The sequence below is a fragment of the Ixodes scapularis genome, unplaced genomic scaffold, assembly GCF_016920785.2.
Source record: "Ixodes scapularis isolate PalLabHiFi unplaced genomic scaffold, ASM1692078v2 PGA_scaffold9__187_contigs__length_104089568, whole genome shotgun sequence".
Classification (NCBI taxonomy): Eukaryota; Metazoa; Arthropoda; class Arachnida; order Ixodida; family Ixodidae; genus Ixodes; species Ixodes scapularis.
This window is the reverse complement of record NW_024609884.1, coordinates 78583477-78609947: the sequence shown is the minus strand read 5'-3', so window position 1 is coordinate 78609947 and position 26471 is coordinate 78583477. Positions and strand designations below refer to the sequence as shown.

The window sequence follows — 26471 nt, the reverse complement described above, 5'->3', positions numbered from 1 at the left end:
GATTCGTAACCTGGGTGTTTATTTCGACACCAGTCGCTCGTTTTCGTATTATGCTACCCAGATTGTCGCGTCTGCTCTTAGAAAGCTAGCTAAGGATTATAGATTGCTTGACACGTCAGTTCTTAAATCCTGCATGTAAGTTCGCTTCTTTTGCACCTTGGTAAAAGAATTAGACGAGTTTTGTAGTACCGCGTGGAATTCAATGACGACATCTCATGTAGCACGGATCGCAAGAGTCCAAAACGTTTTATTCGCATTTTGTACAATATATATTTAGTAGACGATTTTAAAACTGAATACATATTGAATGAACTCTCATTGCAAAAACTTTTCGAAAACTTGTTAAGCCTCAAGAAGCACCCTGTCACCTTGTAGAAAAACAAAAGACAAAAAAACTGCGGTAGTGTAAGCAAAAGTTGTCAGGAGTGGGGTTCGAACCCACGCCCACATTTGTGGACCAGAAACCTCAGACCCTCGTTAGGGCAAGATATAAACCTTGAGTCTGGCGCCTTAGACCACTCGGCCATCCTGACTTTGCATGTATTTTGTATTGCATGAAATAAAATAACAATAAAGTAATTCTGAAAGGCTTCACATCGGTCTGGTCACCTTACTAACACTCGCACATTTCAAGAAATTTTTTCATTTTTTAAACTACGATTTAATTTTACAAGACTGAAAAAAATACGATGAATTTGATGATTCTTATAAATTCGGGAAGCACAGAATAAGTCGTGCGTGTATTGTGCGTATTCTTTTTGTTATATAAAATTAAAAAAATTGCTGATGCTTCGTTACGGGAAGTTTTGGGTGGTTTTGAATACGTTGTAAACACGACACACTAATGTGCTCAACGGGTTTATCAGAACGATCAAGACAAGTTTAAATTTATTAAGGAGTGGGGTTTGTGAGGGGTATGCTCTAATGAGAAGGGTACACGGTAACGAAAGAGGGACATAAAAGACAAACAGACAACGCAGGCTTCCATGTCCTTGTTTCGTTATCGTAAACTACAAACCAACACGCTCAACCATCTACAAGTGTACACGGGTTCTGCAAATGCTTTACAAGGGAATACATGTTATTCCTCAAAACTTCAATGACCTTCACGCCGACAGCCTCACGGTTTTGTGCTTTGAACTGGGAGGGCAGGCTTCCGTATCTATCGTCGTGTAAACCCGTCGAGGCAGCGGAGGCAGCCGTCTCTGCTGTCTTGGCGAATCCGGTATGTCGGTGCGTCAGCGACAGCCCTCTTCCTCAGCACAGCACGAAAGCGTCGACAGCGCAATGCGCGTGAACTGTTTAATGCAAATGAGCGAAGTAGAACCTAGCAACGTATTTTGGTTTTGCTCTTGGATTGAACCCTTGTGGTAACTGAAGTAATCGCGACGAAAGGAGGTTTATTGCACTCGCCTAATCTCTCTAGACCTTTTCAAAAATTGCCGTCTGCGGGCCGCCATCTTTGTCTGCTGGGCTGTGGACCGCCTTCTGAGCATGCGCTGTAGCTCTGCTGTGCGGGATATCAGACGCTGCGCATGGGTCCACAGCTTAGTGACTCAGCATTTTTCGGCAGCGTAATAAGCGATGCAAAGGTCGATAGGGCTGCTGTGCTAAGTTGTGACATCGTACGCCTGCTGCACTATCCGTTGATGCGTTATGATCTACCCCATGACGTTGTGGGGTCATGTGGTATTCGATATGAATCTCCGCGCGCCGACGGTCGCCTGTCTACGCAGGCTCTCATGAGTCATGCTTGGTCCTGCTGTTTGCCCTCTCCGTCACTTCCTCCCTCTTGTCGCGCCGAGTAAAGGCGTCGGGCTGCGGATCGCAGGATCCGGGGTTTGATTCCCACTTAGCCGTTTGGCAAATCTTGATTGTTACAATTATTTATAAGTAGTTATGAGCTGGTATGATTAGCTGACTAAGAATGCCTTATCTTTTTATGCTTATGCATTGCCTACTGTGGCGTGTGTATTATCCCCGATCGCTCGATGGTAACGTAGGGACAAAAACACGTGGCTGGGCCAGGTATTTCCTCCGCTTTGCTTTAGTTTGCCTGCGTGATTTAACACGTTGCAGCAGAAACTGTTTACTAAGTACAACTTGTCCTTGCTATGACGCAAAACGTGCATACGACGAAACCTAAAAACAAACTCGAATCCGCCAAGCGAAACGATCGGAAGTTTTATGTAGGTTACGATGGAGTTCTACGGATATAGTTTCATGGCCGCCAACACCGCTCGGATACTTTATCGTTGAGACCAACGAGCATACTTCTACATGCTCTTCGCGCGCTTCTCAGCTTCAAGCAGCAGAAGAAAAGAAATACGTACTCGAAACTACAATGCTCAGTGACGACTGCTCGATCCACAGGTTCTGAAAGCAAGAACAACGATCCCACCGACTTGAACGGCATAGCTGTACTCAATGGGCGAGGCCTAGCAAGGCGCTCGTTGCTTGCTGCGTACGACCGGCTGCTTCGTTGAACAGAATACAGTGGCGGGACCCCCCCCCCCCCCCCCCTTTTTTTTTTTTTTAAAGTTAACCCTTTCTATATGAATAGCTTGAACATTGACCCAGATATTTCGGTTAGAAGGTTTCTTATGTCTTCGTCGTCTCCTCGTCATTTTCGTTGTGTCACGCGGCGGTGGCGGACGCTCTCGTCGCAGTGGCACACTCGTCAATTATACTTGTTGCTGACTTTGACGCACAGCTCAAATAAACACGAAATGGATTAACTTCGCATGACGTGGTACGTACTACACTTTATTTTTCGAGTATGTCCTTTTTATTCCGAGGTGACGGTGGAACAAACGTCAACACGAATTGTGCTAGAAATTGAATTGGTAGTGCGCTAGTTAGGCAATACGGGAATAATCTTTCCTTTGCCAAACGTTACGTCAGTATCGAGCCTGAAAAGTGACTGCGGAAGGTGATGCCTTAGTGATGCCGCGCGTGCGTCATATTTCCACACTCGATTAGCTTTGACATGTCAAGGCAGCCCCCCCCCCCGCCCCCTCCCCCCCCCCTCCCCCCCCAAAAGAAAAAAAGAAAAAAAGGTAACAACAACCGGCTATGGGAATGCCAAGTTTGAAGCAAGCGTGCAGATATACACTTTGAACACTAGAAAAAAACTTACCTTTGTACCCATACATGATCATCAGAGCAAATAAAGCGAATGTTACTTATCGCAATTCACACTCATTACTTGGCTTTACTTTATTTTGACCATCTACATACACAGGTAGGGACTGATCCAGTGTTAGTGCGTAGCTCTTGACGTCTCTCTTGATCTTCTAGATGCCCTTCATTGCTTTGGCACGTATACCCCCTGCAGAAAAGCGCCGATGCCGTGTTCGCGCTAGCAGTGTCAGACAGTGTACATTAACACATGTACGAAGCTATTTTCGCACCGTTTTTAATGCACTGATTTTGAAAGAAAAACGCCGTAACCTACCAATATTTCTGTCTACGTGATGAAGATATGTGCCAAGCTATCTAGTACATATACTCTAAGAAATTCCTGCTCGTGTACTTACCCGCAAAACACTCGAAGAGTCAATGTCGGCGATCTACGAAATCAGCTCAGCGAACAATGAGGCGGAACATCCGTTTAGACCTAAAAATTAAGTCTGCGCCGTGGAATTACGCAATGCAAAGCGTCATGCTTGCATTGCGTAATGCCACAGCGCATACTTAATTTTGAGGTCTAAACACATTTTCCTCCTCATCATTCGACGAGCTGATTTCGTGGATCGCAGTGATTGACTCTTCGAGTGTTTTGCGGATAAGTAGACGCGCAGGCATTTCTTAGATTGTACGAATTATTCGTGATATTTTATCTTTAAATCAAGCGCAGAGAAAAAATACACTCACTTTTTCTCATATAAATGCATTACAGGAAGTTAATTTCAGACTGGTTGCCGTCTGCTTTAATTTGAAACCGCACACTAGCGCCAGTTGGACCTCTAGGGTACATTATAACACTCCATTTTTTTCCATCTGGTTCTGGAGTGAAGGTTTGGCTCCTTGACATTCGAAAACCTAGCCAAGTCCAGCGTTACTCTGTATGTGTTTTCACGTCATTCGACCAGCAGGAGTTGCTCGGAGCTCGGGTTCAGTCGTTTGTCCCTCAGTGGTGAGAGGCAACGGCGGCAACACACCGCCATGTTTTTCGTTTACCTGCGCTGGAGGATGCCCTTACGAAGCGTCTGTGTGTTCGACGATCCGGAAATCACTACGGGGCGACATTTATCATTGTCAGTAATGAATAAAATCTACACGAGAAGTATTTCTTGTTCCTCTTATTATTGGATTGCTCTTAACTCGCTGGAGGATAGTGTACTACTGGGTATGAGATAATGCCGGTACTTTTCGCAGGCGCATGGAGGAGATCTCTTTTTTCAATTTGCGGCTTTTCTGTAACATAATTTCGCGCCGGCTGTGGCCCGGAACGTTTTGTGTAACGCTGTACTCAGCTAAGCTGACATTGATTAGAAACTAAGGTTCGCTGTGAGGAGCTGCACCGTAGCGCCACTGTCTTGCTGCACGCTTCCAGTAACGTAGCGCTCGCTTCCAACGTGGACCCCTCGCTAGCCTCCTGTACGTGACGTCGAAAATCCAGCACTACGGCATCGCAATGTTGGAGGTGTTGCTTTATGACGGAATCAACTGAAAGAGAGAGAGAGGGACCTTCAGCTTCTGAAAACAAGCCAAGAGACAGTATCGATTGACGTAGAAGGCAATAAACGACAAGGTGCTCAATGGTTGACAACATGTCGGATGGTCGTCGCTTGAAAACACCACAGAGGAAGAGTGTTTGTGGTGACGACGACGCTTGTTCGAAATATGTACAAGCTGCAAATGTAGTCGTGGGTTATTATATCCAACCGTTTAATAAACGTTAGACAATACAGCGAATAACATTTCAAGGCCTTACAATGTAAAAAAAAAAGAAGAAAGTTCGAATGACAATGCTCGACGCAAGACACAAAGGAAACGACACAAAATTTAGCCAAGAAGAAACATCGCATGCGAGCGAGTGATGTAAAGATGCACTTTGAGGACACCACTTTGAAATGATGCGTACAACTGCCCGTAAATGCGCGACATCAAATTCACTATTAACAACAAACTCGTTACGCACTACAACGCGAAGCGTGTTATTAACGCTGTGCCAAGAAAACAATCTAAAAGCTGTAAGAATAAAGAAGCCTTCCCTGGACAGTCAACATTGAAATGCTCAATCGTTTACTTTCTCCCGGAGCTTATGAGGAACCAGTCAACTCCTCACAGCGGCGAAGACCAGATTCACTTTCCCCAGTGAGAATACAGTTTGTTGAGAAGGGCAGGAAACTTTTTGACAGAACATTTCGACAAGGAGGTATCGGTCATAACAGTACCCGTAAACCATTTTTTTGAACACGCAGAAAAAAAAACGAAAAAAAAAAAAAAAAGGAAACGGATATATTGATTTGGCAAAGTATGGCGACCCAAATCTGGCTTGAACTTACCGATAGAAGGCATATACGAGTTTGTTTGCAAACAAAAAAGGAATTTGGTAGAGTATGCGGTTTCGGTCAGGTTAAAAAGTAATAAAAGTCGACTGCCTTTCCGCGACAAGATATCTGAAGCGCCGCATAAAATAAAACGAAGCACCGCTGTGCCGGCGGCGTTTATCTTGAAGCAATGAAGAGTAGAAATCAAAAAGAGACAAAAAATAAAAATAAAGAGACAGCAAGAACCTAATAAACGCCCACTGTCATTCCATTCTCCAAAAGCTGTTCTACGGAACGGGCATTCTTTACTTCAGTTCGCTATCCGAGGAATTTAAAATTCTCGTAAGACGTCGTTTCGATACATCGGAGGCTTGAAAGGCCAAACTAGGGCTTGCGGATCCCCGACATGGACCAAATTGGAAGGACAGCAATCGACGCTCCCAATGACTCAAAGAGAACTTTACCATCGTTGATTTGCAAAATCCGGCAGTTTTCTTTTTTTCCTAGTGCCCTTCGCAGAGAGCATGCACACCCAATGTTCAGGTTCTACACCGCCCATACAACATGGGCCTGTGCCATAGCTAAGTCTGAAGTTGAAGCCCGGCGAATGAGTGATCCGATAATGGTGAGAAGCTTCTCGCCGATCCTGATCGGCCAGGATGGTAGTGGAGAGAATGTTATGTCTAGGCACGCCGCCAAAACGTCATATGCCATGCACTGATTGGACACGATCACAGTGTCAGCATTTGATCGAACGTTGTTGTCTATAGTAAATGTGTCTGAGTCGTCGAGAGGGTTGACGTTTGAAGGAGGCTGCTCTAGAGTGGACGAGTCGGGTGCTGTTTAGGCGATGTTGCTATGCTGTTGGCTAGGTGAACTGAAGGTTATCGTTCCGACTTTCGAAAAGTCTCGAGGCAGATAAATTGTGACGCAAAAACGACTTTTCACGAAAATGACGCAGCGTTTATAACTATATAAATCCGAGTCATTTTTACGTTAGCGAATCTCGCTTCGCATTTGGCCTGCCTGGTGATGCCAGTCTTTGTCACCATAAAAGCAGACCTTAGTGTCAGAACCTATGACTTCACAATGACAGGCAAATTATGAAGCAATAATGAGCGAACCACAGCCTCTCGTACATAATGACGCCTGACAGATCAGTGATCCCAGTTTGCGAGTGAAGTGGGGAACGCAGACAAAACGCGCAATGAGGCAGTGACAAATTTCAAGAATGTTTTATCCGCTTCTTGACCTCTTTCCTAAGCTCTTACCTTCGAAGCAGGAGCGGATGAATGGTGCGAAACGCTTGCTTTTTGTGCCTTGTTAGATCGGACCGTCAAGCGGGGAACCAGCACCACCACAAAGCAGTAAGTAGTTCTGAAGTCCGCTTTGTCCACTTGTCCGCATCTTCCACTTCGCGCTGATATACCAGTTCAATCGCTTATCTGCAAGGCTCGGCGTTTCTTGCTACAAATGATGCGCTCTAGTAGTGCTCAGCCAACCCTGCCAGCTAGCTTTTTGTCATAGCCAGCTTATGGTGTTTAACATTAATCATCTTGTGTTCGGAGGTGCGTTGGCCACGTCGAGATTAATCGAAGCGAGCTGATAGCATATGTTACTTGAGGCGCCCTGAAATAACAAATTGCGAAGGGTAGCGTTAATGATAAATAGCAGCCGGTGATTCTAACCCAGTACTCGTGCGGTATCTTTGGTGATAAGTACTTTTCAGACTGTCTCATCAGAGAGTTCTGATCAAGTCGCCTCGAATAAAGAATCCCCGGTGTCACAGGTTTGAGTTAAAGCGGAATTGAACCTTTCACCTAATTTCCTTTTTCTCTCTCTCTCTCTCTCTCTACATATATATGAGAGTAAGAGTTTGTCTAAACAAATCAGGAAGACGGAAGAAGCTTATCGTAGGTGCTTGAAAAAAAATCTTCTTCAAAGCTTTTGAAACCTCCTCAAACCTTAAGAATCTTGGCGAAATGTCGGTGCCCAGCCTACGGTTCTCCGAGAGACTCTTCGCTCGATGCATTTGAGTGCGTGGTATACAGAGTGCCCTTCTTTGTTGTGACATTACGGGGTTACGACATTGTGAAGCGCAGTGGCTGCGAGTGGACGGCGCGGCGCATGTTAATCACGACGGCGTACAGCGACGGTGTTTCAAAGTTGGCGCATCAGGTGCTCGTTGGTGAAGAAGGTGCCCTGGAGGCCGATGTCCGGCGAGAACGGCGGGTCCTCCGCCTCCAGGAAGTAGGTCCGCATCATGCCTTTGCCCTGCGGAGAAGCAGCGTGCCCCGTCAAGTTCGGCTACGCGGAGAGGCGTGAAAAAGACGCATTCGGGGTTTTTCTGCCTCTTACACAATGCGTATTGAACAGGGCATGTATCGATATTAATAAAACACGGAAAAATTGGCCCTTGTTTTTAAAGAACGACGCACTTGTTTCAAATCACAAAGAATTCCAGACAAAAAAACAAAACAAACACGGACACGCACACACGCGCGCACGCTCACGCGCACGCACGCACGCGCACTGCATCATTCAAGATAAGCCAAATAAGCAAATGCTCGTGGACATACAATAATAATTGGGTTGTGTGTATGATTATACAGCCTAGAACTTGGTCAGCCCCAATAGGCGTCTGGTGTTTCAGCTGTAGATGAGAAATTTAGCCAGTGCAGTACAACAGCAAGCCTGGGGTTTTTAACGTGCATCACGCAGTAGTGATACACGACCGCACGCCGGTGTTGTCGTGGACATACACTTCTCTTTTTTAATGCGAAATTGCCTTTTTACTGAAGCTAGCTCTGATTTAGCCTCGAAAAAACGAAGTGAAGCGCCACAAAGTCGAAAAGAGTTAGCCGGCTGCAAACACCTGCGAGCTCCACCAGCCACACAATGCAAGTGTGAAGAAGGGGAAAAAAAGACCAGAATAAATGATGGGGAAACAGCTCAGAAAACGCGGACCACGAAGAAGAACAAACACGACGGGACAATGCTGTTGTCGTGTTTGCTCTTCTTCGTAGTCCGCGTTTTCTGAGCTGTTTCCCCGTCATGTAAAACGTCAACCTACTGGCCAAGTTCACCACCCCATTACAAAAAGAAAACAGAAGAGGCAGGGGAGAGGACTCTGAAACGCTTAAAAAAACTTCGCAAGCAAAACAGAAGAAAAAAATGTATAAAACAAAAACAAAAAGAAATGTGGCGACGCTGACGGTGTCGCCTGCTTGGAAGACTAAGACTGGAGTTAGCGTCCCCTGCGTTTCTTCTAAAACGCAGTTTTGCATATCAGGGTCTCATCGAGAGATCAAAATAAAACTGCTAGTTTTCATTGTTCAAACACTTAAAACAATTTGTGCGTGTGTGTGTGTGTGGGGGGGGGGGTGGGAGGGGGGAGTTCAAACGATTAAAAAAAACATTTGTTTGCATGTGTGTGTGTGTTACAACCAGTGTGTCGAACCGAAAAAAATACGGGTTCGGTTACGGTTCAGGTTCAGGTAAATTTATTTTGTTCCGGTTCAGTTCCGGTTCGATTAATTCGATCCGCGAACCGGTTCGCGAACCGGTTCGGGGCGCTGAACCGGTTCGCGAACCGGTTCGGAAATTATAAATGACAAATTGCAACATCAAAATAAGTTACAAATAAAACATCTGAAATCAGCACATACGAAACGGGATACATCGTAGTGTAAGGCTCAGGGATTTCTACCAGGAATGGTTTCTTTATGTCCACTCAAAGGTTACCTCACCGACGTTTACGCATTCGGACTTCATCTAATTGGGTCCGACGCAGTAGTTGTAAAATCCGCGACCTCGTTACAAACCCACTTACAAGTAGAACTCGCTAACTATCCCGCCACCTCGGCGTGTAAGCAATTGAAGGAACAGTGGGGAGAAAATACCGCTTTCTTTATTTAAACTAACCTTCGGTAACTCAAATTAGACCCTTAAAGAAGTTTTCATTAAACAAGATACGGAATATGAAAAACACTTCACCGAACGCAACGCCAGAAGGACGTAATAGGATAAATTTTAATATAGAAGAGTTCGCTGTCTCACAAATATGTTAGCTTCTAAGTGCCTCTACGAAACCGGATGCATTATTATCAAACTCCACAGCCTTTTCTTTTCTCATTCCGATGAAAGCAAGCTTCAAGAACTCGCGCGTTCTAGAAACTTGTTATGAAATGAGCACAAAGCAGCATTTAGAATTTACGAGATTGTAGAAAAATAAAATCCCATGACGCCTTTTAATTCTTTTTCTTCCGTGCAAGCCGCGACCTGCGCAATACTGGTTCCTATGTCAAGATTCATGGATCCAGCGTTTGTCAAGATTCATGGGGGCAGCGTTTATATTCCTAAGACTGAGTGGAGAAGAAAAATATGTAAGCGAGGTGTGTGTCAGTTGACGGCACTTAAAAAACAAATGGCATTGATAGAACATTCATTATCAACAGCGCGTGGCCGAACCGTTTTGACATGAGCCGGTAACCGTTATTTTTTTTCCGGTTCAGTTCCGGTTCGGGTTCATCGTGATAACAATATAACGGTTCGGGTTCGGGTTCAGTTCCGGAAAAAATACCGGTTCGGTTCCGGTTTTCGGTTCGGTTCGGTTCCGGTTCGACACCCTGGTTACAAGTGAAACGTTTTCAGCGAAAATGTAGAATGATCTCATCCAGTGTGCCATCTGAGGAGGTAAAATATGATTCTATCCAAAACCCACCCTGAGTAAGATGCGAAAAAGCAGCAATGCGGTGTTTGAGCTAACTGTGTTGAACAGTAAGCTAAGCTTTCCGAGTGCCACAACTACAAATAGCAGAAAGTTTTAGTAGCTTGTTCCGATAACTACACTGAAGATCTCAAAACAATACAATGCATGCTCCAAGGCGCTGGCGGAGTATTGGGTATCGTTAGCAGAGATATCGAAAGGATCTACTAAAACTTCCCATCAATCTGAAACGTAATTAGTCACGTTATTCACCATTTCTAGAGTAATTGTGTCTAAAGGGTGAAACACTTTGAAAAGTGACCGCAATACTCTTCGTCCATCGTCGCAAATTGCATAGAAGATGATTTCATTCTACACAGGAAAGGTTGCGGAGAAGGAATCTTTACAGGGCAGTATAATAGCCAGGTCTGTATATCCCCAGTAACTACGAGACGGTCCTGTTCGTCTCAATGAGTACTGGGATGCAAAAAAAGACTAGGTTTAACGTCAAGAGTATCAAGGCGGCAGCAATAACCAATTATCATCCAAACAACAAAATCGTTAACCGATTCGGCATGATATTAGGGAGTTTTAGTAGATCGTTTTCAAACTCTCGCTACCGCTACGGGCGCGCGTTTCGGAGCATGCTTCGAAGTGGCAGCGCGAGCTCCCGCTACAAACAGCGTGGCCCGAAAACACGGTCTACTAAAACTCTCCACTAACAACCTGTCAAAACATACTGCATTGAACAACAGACCGGCAGGCTACATAAATATAAGCGCGGCTCAAGGGATGTCTCTCGTCGAGGGAGGGCTCTGCTCCTCGGATATTTGCGCTTTCTTTTCTTTTCCTTTTTTTTTTTGATGGCTGTTGCGTGCCTATTGCTGTAGGCACTGGAATCCTAATGCTGATCGCCTGTCAAATGAGGCAGCTCCGATATTTCGCACTTTACCGGCCTTCTGAGAAAGCGAGTGGCGAGTGACGACAGTAGACTTATAGCTCTCAAGTTTCAAGCAGCGCCACTAAAGCGAAAAAAACAAAAAAAAAAAAACTCTTAGGTCGCGTTTTGGTTATGCGGCATTTAAGCGATATATATATATATATATATATATATATATATATATATATATATATATATATATATAAATCAGTATTCGAATAGGAGGCTAAAGCCGCGAGCGGTACACTTTCTTTGGTGATTTATTTTCTTTTTTGTTTGAAACGTTTGGTTAGCGCGTTAGAAGAGACGCAGACAGACCCTTGTATATGACTGTGACTTGTCCATAAATGGATGCTGCAGCACCGCATTTATGGCGGCGTCTTGCATACGCTAAAACACCGGTTTACAACAGCATCGGCCAAGGGGCGCTGTCGCGTGTTGCAGACGCGCTCGCGCACCCTGGCGGAGAAAAACGGACCTTTGGAAACGTGGTTACGGACTCACTCTGAGGCTATTAAAGCTGCAGATTTATAAGGCCGGCCAGTCGGTCAGTCCGTATAACCGCTAAACGATCTTAATAATTTGAAACGTTCTGTGTTAATCGACGTACCGTCACAGCGACAACTGCGACAATACACGGCAAAGTCGTTGGGTATCGGCGCTGCGTTCGGAGCAAAATAATGCGTCGAGAATGTGAGAGGCGCAATAATACGTTCCCGACAGAAAGGTTTCTCGCGGGTGAAGCACCAACAAAACTAGCGTTAGCCACAGAAAAAAAAATACGCACGCGCCAACGAAATAACTGAAATAAATTATCAGGATACCACGGCGCGTGAGCCGATTGAGCGTGCATTTCTTGAAATTTACGAATGTTTACTGAGCTACAAAGCCCCCTAAAAAGATGGGTTCACAGAAAATGTTTTGCCCCTTCTGTCAACGATAAGTACTGACATAAAAGAATGATTAGAATATAGCCGATAGGTAGGTTCGAGGTAAAAGAGCCATTGATAACGTGTAAAGCGGAAAATCACCAGAACACTGATGGTTTGAATGCTGCCTTTTTGTGAAAAAGTATAAAAATATATTTAGCTTGTACTTTCCTAAAAGTGTACCGCGAGTGTTATGAAAACAAAAGTTTTCCCGCCTTCGTTTTGTTTACCCACACAGTCCTTATCCCTGTAAGTGCGAACCCGATTAAACTCTTTAATGTGGCAAATTCCCGGCCGATAACACTAGCTACTAACCTAATACTGACTATAAGATTCTAATGAAAATTCTTGCGGGAAGAATGCAATCGGTGATTGGAGATGTGGTAGGAGGGGGGGGAGGATCGGGTAGGGGGGGGGGGGGGGGGTCAAACGTGCGGTATCAATGGACGCACGATTATGAGTGACATTCATGTTGCGCGTAACGTGTTGAAAGTATGTGATGCTGATCTCCGTAAAGTTGCTCTGTTGCAAGTCGATCTTAAAAAAGCTTTTTATCGAGTGTTCCATGATGTTCTTCTTTGCCTTCTAAACCATGTTAGCGTGGGTAAAATTATTTTTGATGGAGTAAAAATGGGCGTATAGTAACTGCACTACTAGTCTTGTAATTAACAAACAAGTAACTAAGCGCATTTCTCTGTTATCTTCTGTACAACAAGGGTGTCCACTCTCTCCGTTGTTGTTCGCTGTATTTCTTGAGCCCTACTGCCTTCTGTCATAGAGAGTGAGAACATTTTTTTTTTAATGCGTGTGATAGCTAAAATGTTAGTGTACGCAGATGATGTTCCGATTTTTTTTGTAGCGATAGAGTATCAGCGGCTGTTCTGCTCACTAAAGCACTCCGCGCCCAAACGGCCTGTGTTGTGAACTGGGCGAAATTCTTGGGGATCTGGCACGGCCACTGGAACGTGGCTCCGGGTATGTTTGAAACTGTTCAGTGGTCCGCAAAGTCCGGTGTATACTTGGAAGTGCCCTTGAACAACTACCGTGCAAGCAACGAGCTCTGGCCTAACAAAACAGAGAAGATAAGTGTTAAAGCCGCGAAGTGGGGCGGCCAGGATTTTTCTATGTTCTCACGGGCAACGGTGTGTAATTTATTATTTGTTGCAAAGATTTGGTACCTGGTCCAGGTTCGGCACTGCTCTAGCGTGCATTTTCAACGCATGCACCATGTGATGGCCGTGTACATATGGAAGTCTACGTGGGAAAGAACTAGACCAGATAACCTGCTTCGCAGCGTGAAGTCGAGGGGACTTATTTTGTGGCATTTGTTTATACGACAGCTGGTTTCACGGTTTTTCTTTTTGCGAGACCGATTGACCCTTCGTTTTTGAAAACTGTCATCCAAGTACGGTTGTTCAGATAGCTACCCGAGTTTATTGTTTCGATGTGACGCATGTAAAGGCAAAGTAACCGTCTTCCCTGAAGAGGTAGTTGGTGCATACCGATTTCTTAGTGTAAGATTTTCAAAAGAGTACTTAAGCTCTTTCACACGAAAGCGTCTGACGCGTGATCTTGTTGAATGCCTGTTTCTCGTTCCACTGTATCGCTCTTTGTACTCTGACACTACGGAACGTGATGTGCTTTTCCGCGTGCAAAGAATGCTAATTCGCGGATATGAAAAAATATTTTTTTTTTTAACTGCACACCAGACGCTGCCAATAAAGACATGCTTAGCGAAAAAGGGCGTGTTTGTACCATGGGGAAAGGATTGTTTTTTGTGCAAGGGACCGGAGACCGTGAAGCACGTGATCTTGGACTGTTGGGATGCTACCCTGTTCCGGGATGCGCTCCAACGCATCTTCAAAAAAGACCCACCGCTCACGGCTCGTGTGACACGTTTCTTGTCTGTGGAGTCGTTGGGTTCCCACAAAACCTCGTATTTGTACTGGGCTTGCATGCTATTTGGAGACATAGGATGGCAGTTCGTCATGGGGACGATCTGGATGCCCGCACAGCAGGGTATTATTTCATTGCAAATGTGAACTTCATAACAGCTGTGTACCAGAAAATATGTCCGGAACTGGAGTAGTTTCCGGCATTTGTGAAGCTGTCGATGATCAGATAATTTCAAAAATTCTCACTGCCTGTCGAATCCTTGCAGGCGGCGTTTTATCCTCATCTTCACTAACTTCATCTTTGCTCAATATATTATTTTACATGCTCAAGTGAAATGTATCGTGTATTGTGGTTCTTTGTTCACTGTCAAAAGATGGCAATTAAAAAAAAGAAGCTGTGGATTAGCTCAGTTGGTAACGCTTCCACTTCTCACGCAGCGGACCCAGGTTCGATTCCCGCAGGCGGCGGCGGGATATTTGTTTTAAGGATTCTGCAACATCGACGACGGGCGCCCTAGATCGCCAACTACAACATCAACAACTACAACAACATCAACAACAGGCGTCATTTACAGTGCTGGGAGAAGCCCATAACAGCTATCGCTGTAAAAAAGGGCAACCGGTACCAATGATCAATTGTGCCGGCGTGGAAGCTGAGTACGCTGCTGACTAAGCTACGGACCCAGCACACAGGAACGGGAGGAGCAGGAGCAGGTGGTGTGAGAAAGCGCGCGGAAATGACAGGGGCGAGAGAAAGAGATGAGAAGAAACAGATGGTTTAGAAAGAGCGCGCGGAACGAGGAGGTGTGGAAAGGGCAGGAAAGCGCGCTTCCTTTCCTCGGTGACCCAAAAAATTCAGCGCAAAGGCTTTGTATGCGGGTGGTGCTAAAGGGAAGCGCCCGCAGCATCACATAGAGATAATGGTGTGACATAATCGGTTTCCATACAAAATCCCGCCCTATGCACACCCTGAACTAAGAGCACCACCCACCCCAGGCACTGAAAGACTAAGGGTCATCCTTCCCTAGGCCGAACCAAAAAGCACCACCCATCATACAAAAAAAAAAAGAAAACAAAAAAAAAACTACACTTAAATGCGTTTTGCAGAATGACCAAACATGCCGCCATTTTTTTATTCTCCACCGGAGCCTCGCAGCGATCACCGGGCAAAACCGGTCGCAGGCACTCAAACAACACCTATGATGTAAGAAAAAAAAAAAAAAAAAAAAAAAACTGAAGCGCAGTGGTTTTTGGAAAATAATAAAAAAAAAAGGACAACGACCTTTATCTCCAAAGTCCTATAATGCATAGAATGCAGTATTTAAGCTGCGATCGCTTAAAATTGTTTAGAATACATTAACCCGTGATTTCAGGGAGTGAAGAACCTTCGTTTTTATCAATTTCCCCACTACATTCAACGTGAAAACAAGGTGCATAGGTGACATGACGTCAATTTCTCCGTTAAATTTAGCGGCGAAACTTAATTGATGTATAGGTCACGCGACGTCATTTTTCATCAGATTGAGGGGATTAATGTATATGGTCACTTGACGTCAAGTCACGTGACGTAAGTTTCCCTGCTATATTTAACGTGGAAACTGAAGGTACTTAGGTCATGTGACATCGATTTTTCCGCCAAATTTAGCAGGAAAACTGAATTGCTAGATAGGTTACCTGACACCAGGTCACGTGACTTAAAATTTCCCGCTAAATTTGGGCGGAAACGAAATTAGTGTGTAGGTCCTGGCGTCAAGTCACGTTACTGTAAAATTTTCGCTAAATTTAGCGGGGAAATGGAATTTGTGCCTAGGTCACGTGACTTGAGGTCACGTGATGTTGATTTTCCCTCTGAGTTTCGCGGAGAAACTGAATTGGTGCATAGGTCACGTGACTTCATTTGTCCCGTCGACTTTGGCTGGAAAACTTAATTGGTATATTGCCACATGACGTCAGGTCACATGATATCAATTGACAGCACGTGACATAAACACAAATTCAGTTACTCCGCTAAATTTAGCGGGAAATGCACGGGCGGACGGACGGACGGACGGAAGGCCTTAATGTTGGGAATTGGGATTGGGGGGGGGGGGGGGGGTAGTGTTAAAAAGCATTTCATGCTTTAAGAAAACTACAATTTTGACACTTCGAACATTTTAACTGCAATGAATCGTCGGCCTATACTTCGTTTCAGCTTCCGTCCGAGCGCAGCCAAAGCTACGTGTGGCCGGAGCCAATCACACGCCGGCAATGGGTCACGCGATCTCGCCTGCACTTTTGTATCACTCCGCTGCGCCGCTGGTCGTCTGCGCCGCCCGCGCTCGCCGAGTATTTCGTCTGCTACGGGTGTATCAACGGTATCGTCTGCTACAAGTTCAAAACGTGCCCGTTCACGTTCTGAAATTTAGTCAGAGGGGATGTGAGCACGTAGGCTGGCCGCTAGTGTCTGTGCCCGAGCTTTCAACCTGTTCGGCATTTCGACACAGTTTCGAGACGTAGGTACTCAATGGAAGGTGCCCGATGACCCGGCCGTTGATGTTTCCTTGTATTGTCTGCATATACCAGGGCTCGAGGCGCAGTCCTTTCCACCAGCTTCTCGGCGTTCAATGTGATCGGCAGGTAAAGGGGTGTCCCGATTTCCCCGCGTATCAGTGAATTGTCGTGGCCCGGACGCTTTTCTTGTTTACGACGCATTCGCGGTTCGACGCGGCCGGAGTCTTCTGCCGATTTTGTAAGTAGACATTCATCACGACCTCTCGCGCCTGACGCCCGAGCGTGCCTTTGTGAAAGAACGTTTCGAAGCGACTTGGTGAGGAAAGCAGTGAAGCACATGATTTGGCCATTACGGGAACGAAATCACACAGAAAAACCGAGCGCTGTAGCCATGTTTCCAGCGGATGTACGTATTTCCTCCAAAGCACATGCATTTACACATATTAATAAAAAATAAAAAACTTCAGATAAGTAATTATTTTAGTTGCAGATCATTCTCAGCAGTACACATATGGAATATTGTGCATTGTTTACGCACCAAACAGTTACTAAAAAAAGATTACTTCTGCAGACTACTTTGTGGTGCGTAGGAATGCTCTTCTCGAAGTTGCGAACCGTCTCTCAGCCTTTGGCTGCGCTCGGACGGAAGCTGAAACGAAGTATAAATTCGACATTCTAAACTAGTCAATTCTCAGAATTGTTGACGATAAAGACCATACGAACGTTTCTAAATGTTTCTTTGCGTTGTGCTAAAACAAATTTTAAGTAGAGACTCGTCTGTCATACGGCAGGCTGTCTTTTAATTTACTTTTTTTGCTGTTGTGTTGTTCTCAAAAGTAGAAGCAAGAAAGAACAGGGCTACTCGTATCGGCTCCATCTTGTTCGAATCGAAACCAGAGCCGCTTCTTAATTGCACCTGCAGCCTCGTGGGAAATATTCCTGAGGTATCCGAAACACCGGGACGTCTATCGATCGAGCATTTACTCCGTTTCCAAGGAAAGGCCGTTGCCAGTTTTCTCGTGGGGCAGAAAAAAATAACTCACGCCATTAAAGTTTCAAGGCCATGTGGGAATCGTAGCGCTTCTGTTGCGGCTTTTTCCCTTCATTTGGCGCTTACTTGAGTACGGTTGTACTGGGGTACATATCTTTTTTAACTAACACCAGAATTAAACCGTCTTAAAGAACACAATGACCAAAAAACAAAAACAGCAGAGTTTCTTCGTGAGTGTCTCGTTTTATTTACCAACGAACAAGTGTATGACTTGTTTTTAAGAAGGAACAATCCTGTTTTATGTTTATAAGTACACGTTTGACTACCCTGTACCTATATAAATTGCAACTCTTTATTAGTTCATGTGCTTGATTGATGCAACCATCTGTCATTCGTCGCACAAATCAAATAGCGTTTACAATATTCTGGAGAAGCAAGATATTAGAATTATTAGTTAGTTCACGGTAAATAACGGACGATATTAGGAATGTGTGTCAGCAAATAATAGCTGATGAAACACCCCATAATTAAATCATGGTTCTAGATAAGGAATATAAAAATTATAAGGCAAAACCCCGAGAAACACCAGAAATAACACCGAGGACTCGCCGGGGGAGTAAAATGACGTACAGTTACTATCTCGCGTGTTTTGTTAGAAAGCTCAATTCAGGTCAGTAAATTAGAGTCAGTGCAAATGAGTAAAACTTACTTGTTTAACCTGTGAACTAGGGTAAGGATACAAGCAAATCGGACAGTCCTCAGCTATTTAATTTCACAAAACAACAATTGCGGATGTCAGTTGGGGCGATCAGTATTCTCACTGTTTCAAGAAGTTGTCAATATAAGTGACCCAGTCCCCCCCATATACTTTTTAGTCTATTTAGAAATAGGCAGGATACACGCACCTTTAAACACATTTGCTTAAAAAAAATACAGCTCCAAAAAAATAAAGAAAGAAAGATGTATATGTGTTTTCACATTCTACGCCACAATAGAAAACTTTACCCTGTACAATTGTCGACCGTAAAAATGATGAGTCGGAGGAACTCGAGGAGGGTGTAACCAGTAAAATGAAATACAGTGGCCCCTGAATATTCGAGTATATCTTGTGTTTGAGTGAAAATTAAAATTTTCTCAGCCCCCCAAAAAAGAAACTACGCATTGCTGAACGCTCATTCTCTGCCTAAATGTAGCCCTACCGTCCCAAGCTTGAGAGAAGAAACCAAAGTTATAAACAATGTTCGTTACTTTTTATTTAAAAGATGGCAGCCATCGAAGCCGACGGATAAATGGGAATGAATACCGTCTACTACCGGAAACGGGCCCCATTTTCCCCTTTAAGATAAAAGATAAAATAAATTACTTTTATATCAGATAATCGCAAGATCTGAGACTTCAGCATCTAATCCCAACCACACACTGAGCGTTCGACGGTGTGTGGTTTATTTTGCGGTGAAAAAAACGCGGTTCTCTTATGTCACAACCATCAAGTGTCTGCTTACATGGCACTTGTACTAAGGAGTGTAGCGTTCTTTTTATGAATTTCAGAATGTCACCCCTCGAGGACAACCACGGTAGACAGTTTTACCAAATACCTTACTAAGGGAGTTCCGTTTTCCTGCTCCTCCTCTTGATCAAAAAGTTGCCAACGACCACACAATAGTGTGATGAGGTTGACAGTGGCAGCTGTTGCGTCCTTAAAAAGTGTCCCTGGATCTTTGGTTTCGGAGCTTTGCTGGGGCACCAGAATAGTCGCCGCAGTTGTGCTCTAGCAGACCTATGAAAGGCGCTTACGCGCTGCCTCTCGTGCGTGACAGTCGGGGTCCTGCGCCCATCGCGGCACCACGACAAAACAGCACACGACAAAACAGTACGCGACAAAACAGCACGGAGTCAAAACAGCAGAGCAACAGAAGAACACGTACCAAAACAGCAACCTACAAAACAGCACAGGGAGAAAACAGCACGCACGTCAATGCTTGCTGTTTTATCGCTGTAGGACACATTATTAGCACCACGCGCCTAAATTAAGCACTTGCTGCAAACATGTTCTGCAAAAACTGTGTATGAGTGTTACATTTTTTATCTACCATTATATTACTTTATAGTATTACCTGCGCCGTTATCTTATTACCTACACTTATAGGCCAACGCGCTGTTTCCAAACAAGCTTCACGAGATTTGGGCAACGCGCAGTCTCCCCACGAGATGTGGGCCATGCAAGTGCACATTGCCCAGAAGTTGCCCACAGAAGATCGTCGTTTTAATGACTGAGTGATTGTTAATTCGTTAACGTTTCATATCGATACAAATGCCGCACCCTGTTTAGCCTAAGCAAAAATGAAGATAACATTGACGAGTTTTGTGGCACTGCTAAAGAAATAGTTTTATTGACATACACTCTTGTTTTATATATAACTTACCTGCAGTAAGAAAAGCGGAAGCCCAAAAGAGAGTCAATGAGGGGCTGTGTGTAATACTAGGTCAGGACGTTCCGTAGCCTTTGCGAGATTCTCGCGTATGGCTTTGAACCCGATAGGGTGCATTTTCTTAGGCCGTGGATCATCATCTGCTTGGTGAGGCTTTGTTCGGTCTTCGAAGCCTCGATGAACCGGTACGGTTCAAGATTTGAAAATCCGAGCGAAGACTGAATACTCCGGAGCCATGCTTCTAGGCTGTTGTTGGTCTTAGGAAGCTCGTCTACAACGCGCTCATTAGCTCCATAGCGACGGGAGGAAGGGTGGTTCCCGGTGGGTGCGGTTCCTTCCAAAGGGTACTCTCGAAGTATTCGAACGCCGACGACGTGTTGACATTCTGGTTGCTGCCATGGTCCTGGATGTCTTGAAATCCTGGGGACTCTCATGGGAGAGTCGCGTGACTCTAATAAAGTCGGAGTCCCTTGATTCTCTCCGAGAGAATCACCTGACTCCTGGGCGTAAAAATGATTCTAGCAGGAAACGAACCCGGTAATTCCTACTGAAGCGTGAATGAAAAGATTATCATCGCGTTCCGCCACTGCCTCCTTTGCGCCTGCTTCACGAGTGGTAACTTTGCTGCGCTCCCGAGTTTCCCACGAGCTTCAAGTCGTTCTAAAAAGAGTTGATTTAGTGGTTTTCGATAACGCTCTCTAAGTTTCTAATTGGAACCATACGTTCATTTTCAGTAATTAAAAAGTTAATTAACAAATTTTAATTAATTAACTGACTTATCGCAAAGATTAGCCACCCACATATTGTCCCCCTGGCCGTATAACTCACCTGAACAAACCGTATCAGTGCATCTTTTACGGATTTTTTTTTGTAATAAATCTGTTCGAATTAAAATGGAACACCCGGTATATATATATATATATATATATATATATATATATATATATATATATATATATATATAGTGGGCATGGTGGCACAGGAGCCAAGGGGCCAAAGGCGTATATATAACGAAATGAAAAACTCACGGTGAGAAACAGCAAACAGCGGAAGTTTAATCAACGGTTTCCCCGAAAGACTCGGCTTCGTCAGGAGATGACGAAGCCGAGTCTCTCGGCGACACTGTCGAGAGGGGGGATAGATACATGCCTTGACGAACGTCAGACTGCTACTGGCCTTCTCGTTGTGGTCAGCCAGTCGGAATAGATATAAAGATGTTGCTGGTCCCACACACTTCATCATGATTTACTGGTGGTTGCTCTTTTTTTTTCTATTTGTGTATGTGAGGCGCTTATAAAAAAGGGTAACTCCCTGTCATGCGGAATTCAAGTAATCCGGCGTATCCAAATGCAATGAAAGGTATATATAACACCCACTAGGGAATAACACATACTGCTTGTTTCACCTTTTCATTTCTAATGACATTATGAGACAGTTTGGTCACATTTTCGCCCATAGAGTGAAGGGTCGAAAAACTTTAAAATCACGAAGCAATTCAAATTCCATCATTTCACGTTTAAATTCCTGCTCATATTAAAGGGAAGCTACGGAGCTTCTTGGAAAAATTGAGTTAGAAGTGAATTCTAGTGTATTTGTACCTCGCGAACCCGAATACCCAAACCATTTGCTGCGTAAGTATTGTTAAACGCGAGAAAAACGCGAAAGACTGTCGCTGTCCGTGGCGTCATTGACGGCTCTTTTGGCTGCCCAAGGCTAGGGGGGCGGGGCTTCAGCCCTATTTTGAAATTGCTCTTGTGGCTCTCCGGCGCGTCGCATTGAAATATAATTTTGATATCTGTTATTCTAAAGGCCAAATGAACGCAATTCAAGCGTTTTTTTTCAAATGTAGAAGTGCCCCATCTTCCCTTTAAGTTTACGGTCATCCCCTTGTATTCAATAAGTTTTTGCTCAAATACGTTTGCATGAATTCATTCTAGAATTACGTGAACTCTCATCCCCTGGTGTAGAATGCAGGAAAACGCATTTCATTCGCAAAGCAGCCTTCTGAACCGGAGTCCCAGCGCAGAAGGACCCACCTTGACGTAGATGTCGCCACGGAGCCTTTGCCGGAAGGTGCCGAAGGTGTCCAACAGGCGCTTGGTCTCGCGGGTGATGTGGATCTTCATGGCCTCGCCGCAGCTCTCCATGCGGGAGGCCGTGTTCACGGAGTCCCCGAAGAGGCAGTAGCGGGGCCTCTTGAGGCCCACCACGCCCGCGGCGCAGGGCCCCGAGTGAACGCCGATGCGCAGCCGCAGCTTGTTGCCCGGCTGGTGCCGGATGCGAAAGCCCGCGATGGCCGTCAGCAGGGACAGCGTCATGCGGGCGATCTCGCGCGCGTGCTCGTTGCCGTTGCGCACGGGCAGCCCGGACACGACCATGTACGCGTCGCCGATGGTCTCCACCTGCACACATCACGAAACAGAAGATAATCGCCTTAAAGCTGGGCACGGGTGGACCAACGAGCTTGTCAGCCCTGGTTTTCATAACTGAGCTGGTTCATTGGTGGAAATATTCTCTAAATGCAACGCCCCCTTATGGGTGATTTAAGTATATGTCAGGAGCCAAGGCAGTGAGCCTGGAGGGCGCATACCTTGAAGACGTCGTAGTTGATGATTATTGCGTCGAAGTAGGAATACAGGTCGTTCAGGAGGTCGACCACCTCGATGGGCGTGCTGTTGGCGCAGATGGCGGTGAAGCCGACGATGTCGCTGAAGCAGATGGTGGCACACTCGAAGGCCTCCGGCTGGACGTACTCGCCGCGTTTGAGCTGCTCGGCCACGTAGCGGGGCAGGACCTCGTAGAGCAGCTCGTCGCTCTTGCGCTTCTCCTCGACCAGAGCGGCCGTCTTCTCCTCCACCAGCTGCTCCAGGTTGTTGGCGTACTGCTCCATGCGCTGCAGCAGGTTATCCAGCAGGTTGGTGCTGCCCATCTGCCTGAAACGCCGTCGGCAGATGGGTCTTTGCACCACCACGCTTACAACGATTCTCACCTGGTATACTTGCGCATGAGCTGCTTGAGGATGGCGAACGAGGGCCGCAACACGGGGCTCTCGTTCCAGCACAGCTTCATGAGGGAGAGCAGCTCCCGCGGGCAGTCCGAAGGGGTCACGTCCGGCCGGAACGGGGGCTTCGAGCCCAGCTTGACTCTGAAAAGAATCTCTACGCGAGCCGCCGTCAGCCGTCGGCCGGTGGGCTCCGGGACACAAAGCCCTACCTTCGGGCGGCAGAAAGTGCTTGGAGTATTTCTCCAGGTTCTCGAAAGGGCCTGACCGCGTCAGAATTTCTTGCAAAATGATGGCGAAACTGTAGACGTCGCCCTTGGCTGAGCCTCCTGGAGTCTCCTCGCGCAAGTGCTCCGGCGCCGTCCACAGCAGGCTCCCTGGTGAGAACGCGCACTGAGCACCTTGGGTCGACCGCTAAGGTCGCCCGCCACCTACGTGGGTTTTCCACTTCGGGGGGCATCACTTGCTTCCGCAGCTCGCGCAGTCCGAAGTTGGAGATCTTCACCACGAAGCGGGCGTCAATGAGGCAGGCCGTCGACTTCAGGCGCCCGTGGTAGCCAATGAAGCCGCAGTGCAAGAAGCTCATGCCCTGCACCATGCCGCGCAACAACCCATGCTTAACCTTCTCAGCTGAAACAAGTAAGCGATTATATAAGACCGAAGTATTCGTGCTCTGCGCTCCAGTCCGCAATCACAAGCAGGCACAGGGATACCGGCGCACTCACGAAACTGACAGAAAGCATGGCACCAAACAACCCTTGCTTCGATGCGCGTTTACCTCGACAATATCGTTAATGATGGAGTAGCGAAATGTCCAGTCCAACTTGAGTGACTCGTTCTCCAGGAGGTCCTGCGGTCCCAAAACATATATTACGTGAGATGAACACACACACACACACACACACACACACACACACAGACACACACACACACACAGACACACACACACACACACTCACACACACACACGCACGGACACGCACGCACACGCACCCACGCACACGCACGCACGCACACGCACACGCGCGCGCACAGACACACACACAGGAGGAAATGAAAAATTTAAATGTTAAAGTCGGCCCAAAACCAGCAAAAAATTCTCAAAAACTCTTTTCGTATCGACGGATGGGACATTGGTTTATCTGCCGGCTAACTATTGTCTGCAACATGGTAGTTAAAACTTAATTGTAAAATTATCGAGACCTCCGGCCCTATGGTTGTCCCGGCTCGTACGCGATGTGTAAGTGTGCGTCTTAACAAAGTTTCACCCATCTAACAGCACTACTATATTAAGATCTTACAATCTTGAGATCAATAAATGCAGCCCTAATTGAATTCAAGGGCATTAAAGTTATAATATCTCCTAATTTATTTATCAACCAGTACACACAGAAAACTGCAGAAACGTCGCCACTTGCCTACATAATCACTGTGTAGTTATCAGTGTGTCGAACCCAAAAAAGTACGGGTTCGGTTACGGTTCAGGTTCAGGTAAAGTTATTTTGTTCCGGTTCTGTTCCGGTTCGATTAATTCGATCCGCGAACCGGTTCGCGAACCGGTTCGGGGCGCTGAACCGGTTCGCGAACCGGTTCGGAAATTATAAATGACAAATTGCAACATCAAAATAAAAACATCTGAAATCAGCACATACGAAACGGGATACATCGTAGTGTAAGGCTCAGGGATTTCTACCAGGAATGGTTTCTTTATGTGCACTCAAAGGTTACCTCACCGACGTTTACGCATTCGGACTTCATCTAATTGGGTCCGACGCAGTAGCTGTAAAATCCGCGACCTTCTTACAAACCCATCTTACAAGTAGAACTCGCTAACTATCCCGCCACCTCGGCGTGTAAGCAATTGAAGGAACAGTGGGGAGAAAATATAGATTTCTTTATTTGAACTAGCCTTCGGTAACTCAAATTAGACCCTTAAAGAAGTTTTCAATAAACAAGATACGGAATATGAAAAACATTTCACCGAACGCAACGCCAGAATGACGTAATACGATAAGTATTAAAATAGAAGAGTTCGCTGTCTCACAAATATGTTACCTTCTAAGTGCCTATACGAAACCGGATGCATTATGATCAAACTGCACAGCCTTTTCTTTTCTCATTCCGATGGAAGCAAGCTTCAAGAACTCGCGCGTTCTGGAAACGTGTTATGAAATGAGCACACAGCAGCATTTAGGATTTACGGGATTGTAGAAAAATGAAATCCCGTGACGCGATTTTTTTTTTTTTTGCACAGCCTTCCAATTCTCTTTCTTCCGTGCAAGCCGCGACCAGCGCAATACTGGTTCCTATGTCAAGATTCATGGATGCAGCGTTTGTCAAGATTCATGGATGCAGCGTTTATATTCTTAAGACTGAGTGGAGAAGAAAAATATGTAAGCGAGGTGTGTGTCAGTTGACGGCACTTAAAAAACAAATGGCATTGATAGCACATTCATTGTCAATACCGGTTCGGTTCCGGTTTTCGGTTCGGTTTGGTTTCGGTTCGACACCCTGGTAGTTATATATAATTTTGGTACCGTCGACGCCAAAACTACATGGCCACTGCGACGACTGCTTTTAGGGTCTGGCGAGACTACTGGTATATTGCACACGCAGCAGTGGAGCATATCGAAAACACTCGACCACGGAGAATGTCCTTCATAATCCAAAACAGCCAAACTACAGGTGGTGCAAGGTCAGGAGGGCAGGGAGCATGAGAAATCAGTTCAAAGTTATTTTCTTAAAATCAAACTTTAAAGAAGTGTCTCCCGGTGGGCCGGGGCATTGCCGAGAAAACAAATCAGGTCTGGGGCATTTTCCGGTCGTGTTATCTCCAATGCGAGAATAAATTGTTCCTTATGTCTGCAGGATGCAGCCTTCACTGTCATGCCACTTAGGATGCAATGGGTGAGGATGAGGCCTTCGCTTTCCCAGAATATGGCCACCCCCATATCCTTCGCACTGGCTGTAGCGCGAAACTTCGGTGGCGGGGAGACGCTGTGTTGTGACTGGCGTTTAATTAAGGGATGAAGAACGGCATTAATCTCTCGTCTGTTAGGACAGTTGATGGAATTAAACCACCATTCATGCCAGTATCACGTGACAAAATTGTCCGATTCCGTTCATTTGCAAAGAACACATAATAAGACTATAGCATGCTCTCTGACGACTCGGAATAAAAGTTCTCTTAAAATAAAGTGTCTCTCTCCGTCTCTCTCTCTCACTCTCTCTACCTGAAGGTTAACGTCGTCATTTTAGTGTCTGAAGCAGTGGTGAGGGCAGGTGGCACCACGATCGTTTGATAAATGTATAGCAATGCTGTATCGTTTCCACACAGTCCTAATAAAATTCAGCATATCTTAAGATGCTTTTCATGCCTCGACCTGTAAGACAATTCAGAGTTAAAAATGAGAATACCTTACAACTTGAATGCGTCTTTTATGAACTATTGAATATTCTAATATAACATAACCACGTGTTTCCAGTGTTTTTCCTTCTCCGTAAGATAATAAATTTTGCAGGCTTTTCTCACACTCCTCAGGTGATCAAATGTTTTTTTGTTTTGTTTTTTGACGTTCAAATCCTTAAGC

At 45.5% G+C, this 26471-nt stretch overlaps 1 protein-coding gene and 1 non-coding gene across 2 annotated transcripts in view; both read right to left on the bottom strand.

Annotated features, from left to right (window-relative positions):
- Positions 1–417: 417 nt before the first annotated feature.
- On the bottom strand, positions 418–533 carry Trnal-caa. Its single transcript has 2 exons — positions 496–533; positions 418–463 (listed from the first exon to the last, which is right to left on the bottom strand). It is a non-coding gene; the product is annotated as a tRNA-Leu (tRNA).
- A 7125-nt stretch (positions 534–7658) lies between these two features.
- LOC8038704 (atrial natriuretic peptide receptor 1-like) overlaps positions 7659–26471 on the bottom strand; it is a 92144-nt gene continuing 73331 nt past the window's right edge. The window contains exons 11-17 of the mRNA XM_029993610.2: positions 23660–23731; positions 23317–23470; positions 23094–23258; positions 22870–23038; positions 22471–22813; positions 21917–22282; positions 7659–7772 (exon numbers count right to left, since the gene is read on the bottom strand). Of these exons, the coding sequence (XP_029849470.1) occupies positions 7659–7772; positions 21917–22282; positions 22471–22813; positions 22870–23038; positions 23094–23258; positions 23317–23470; positions 23660–23731 (1383 nt within the window). The remainder of the gene's footprint in view (positions 7773–21916; positions 22283–22470; positions 22814–22869; positions 23039–23093; positions 23259–23316; positions 23471–23659; positions 23732–26471) is intronic.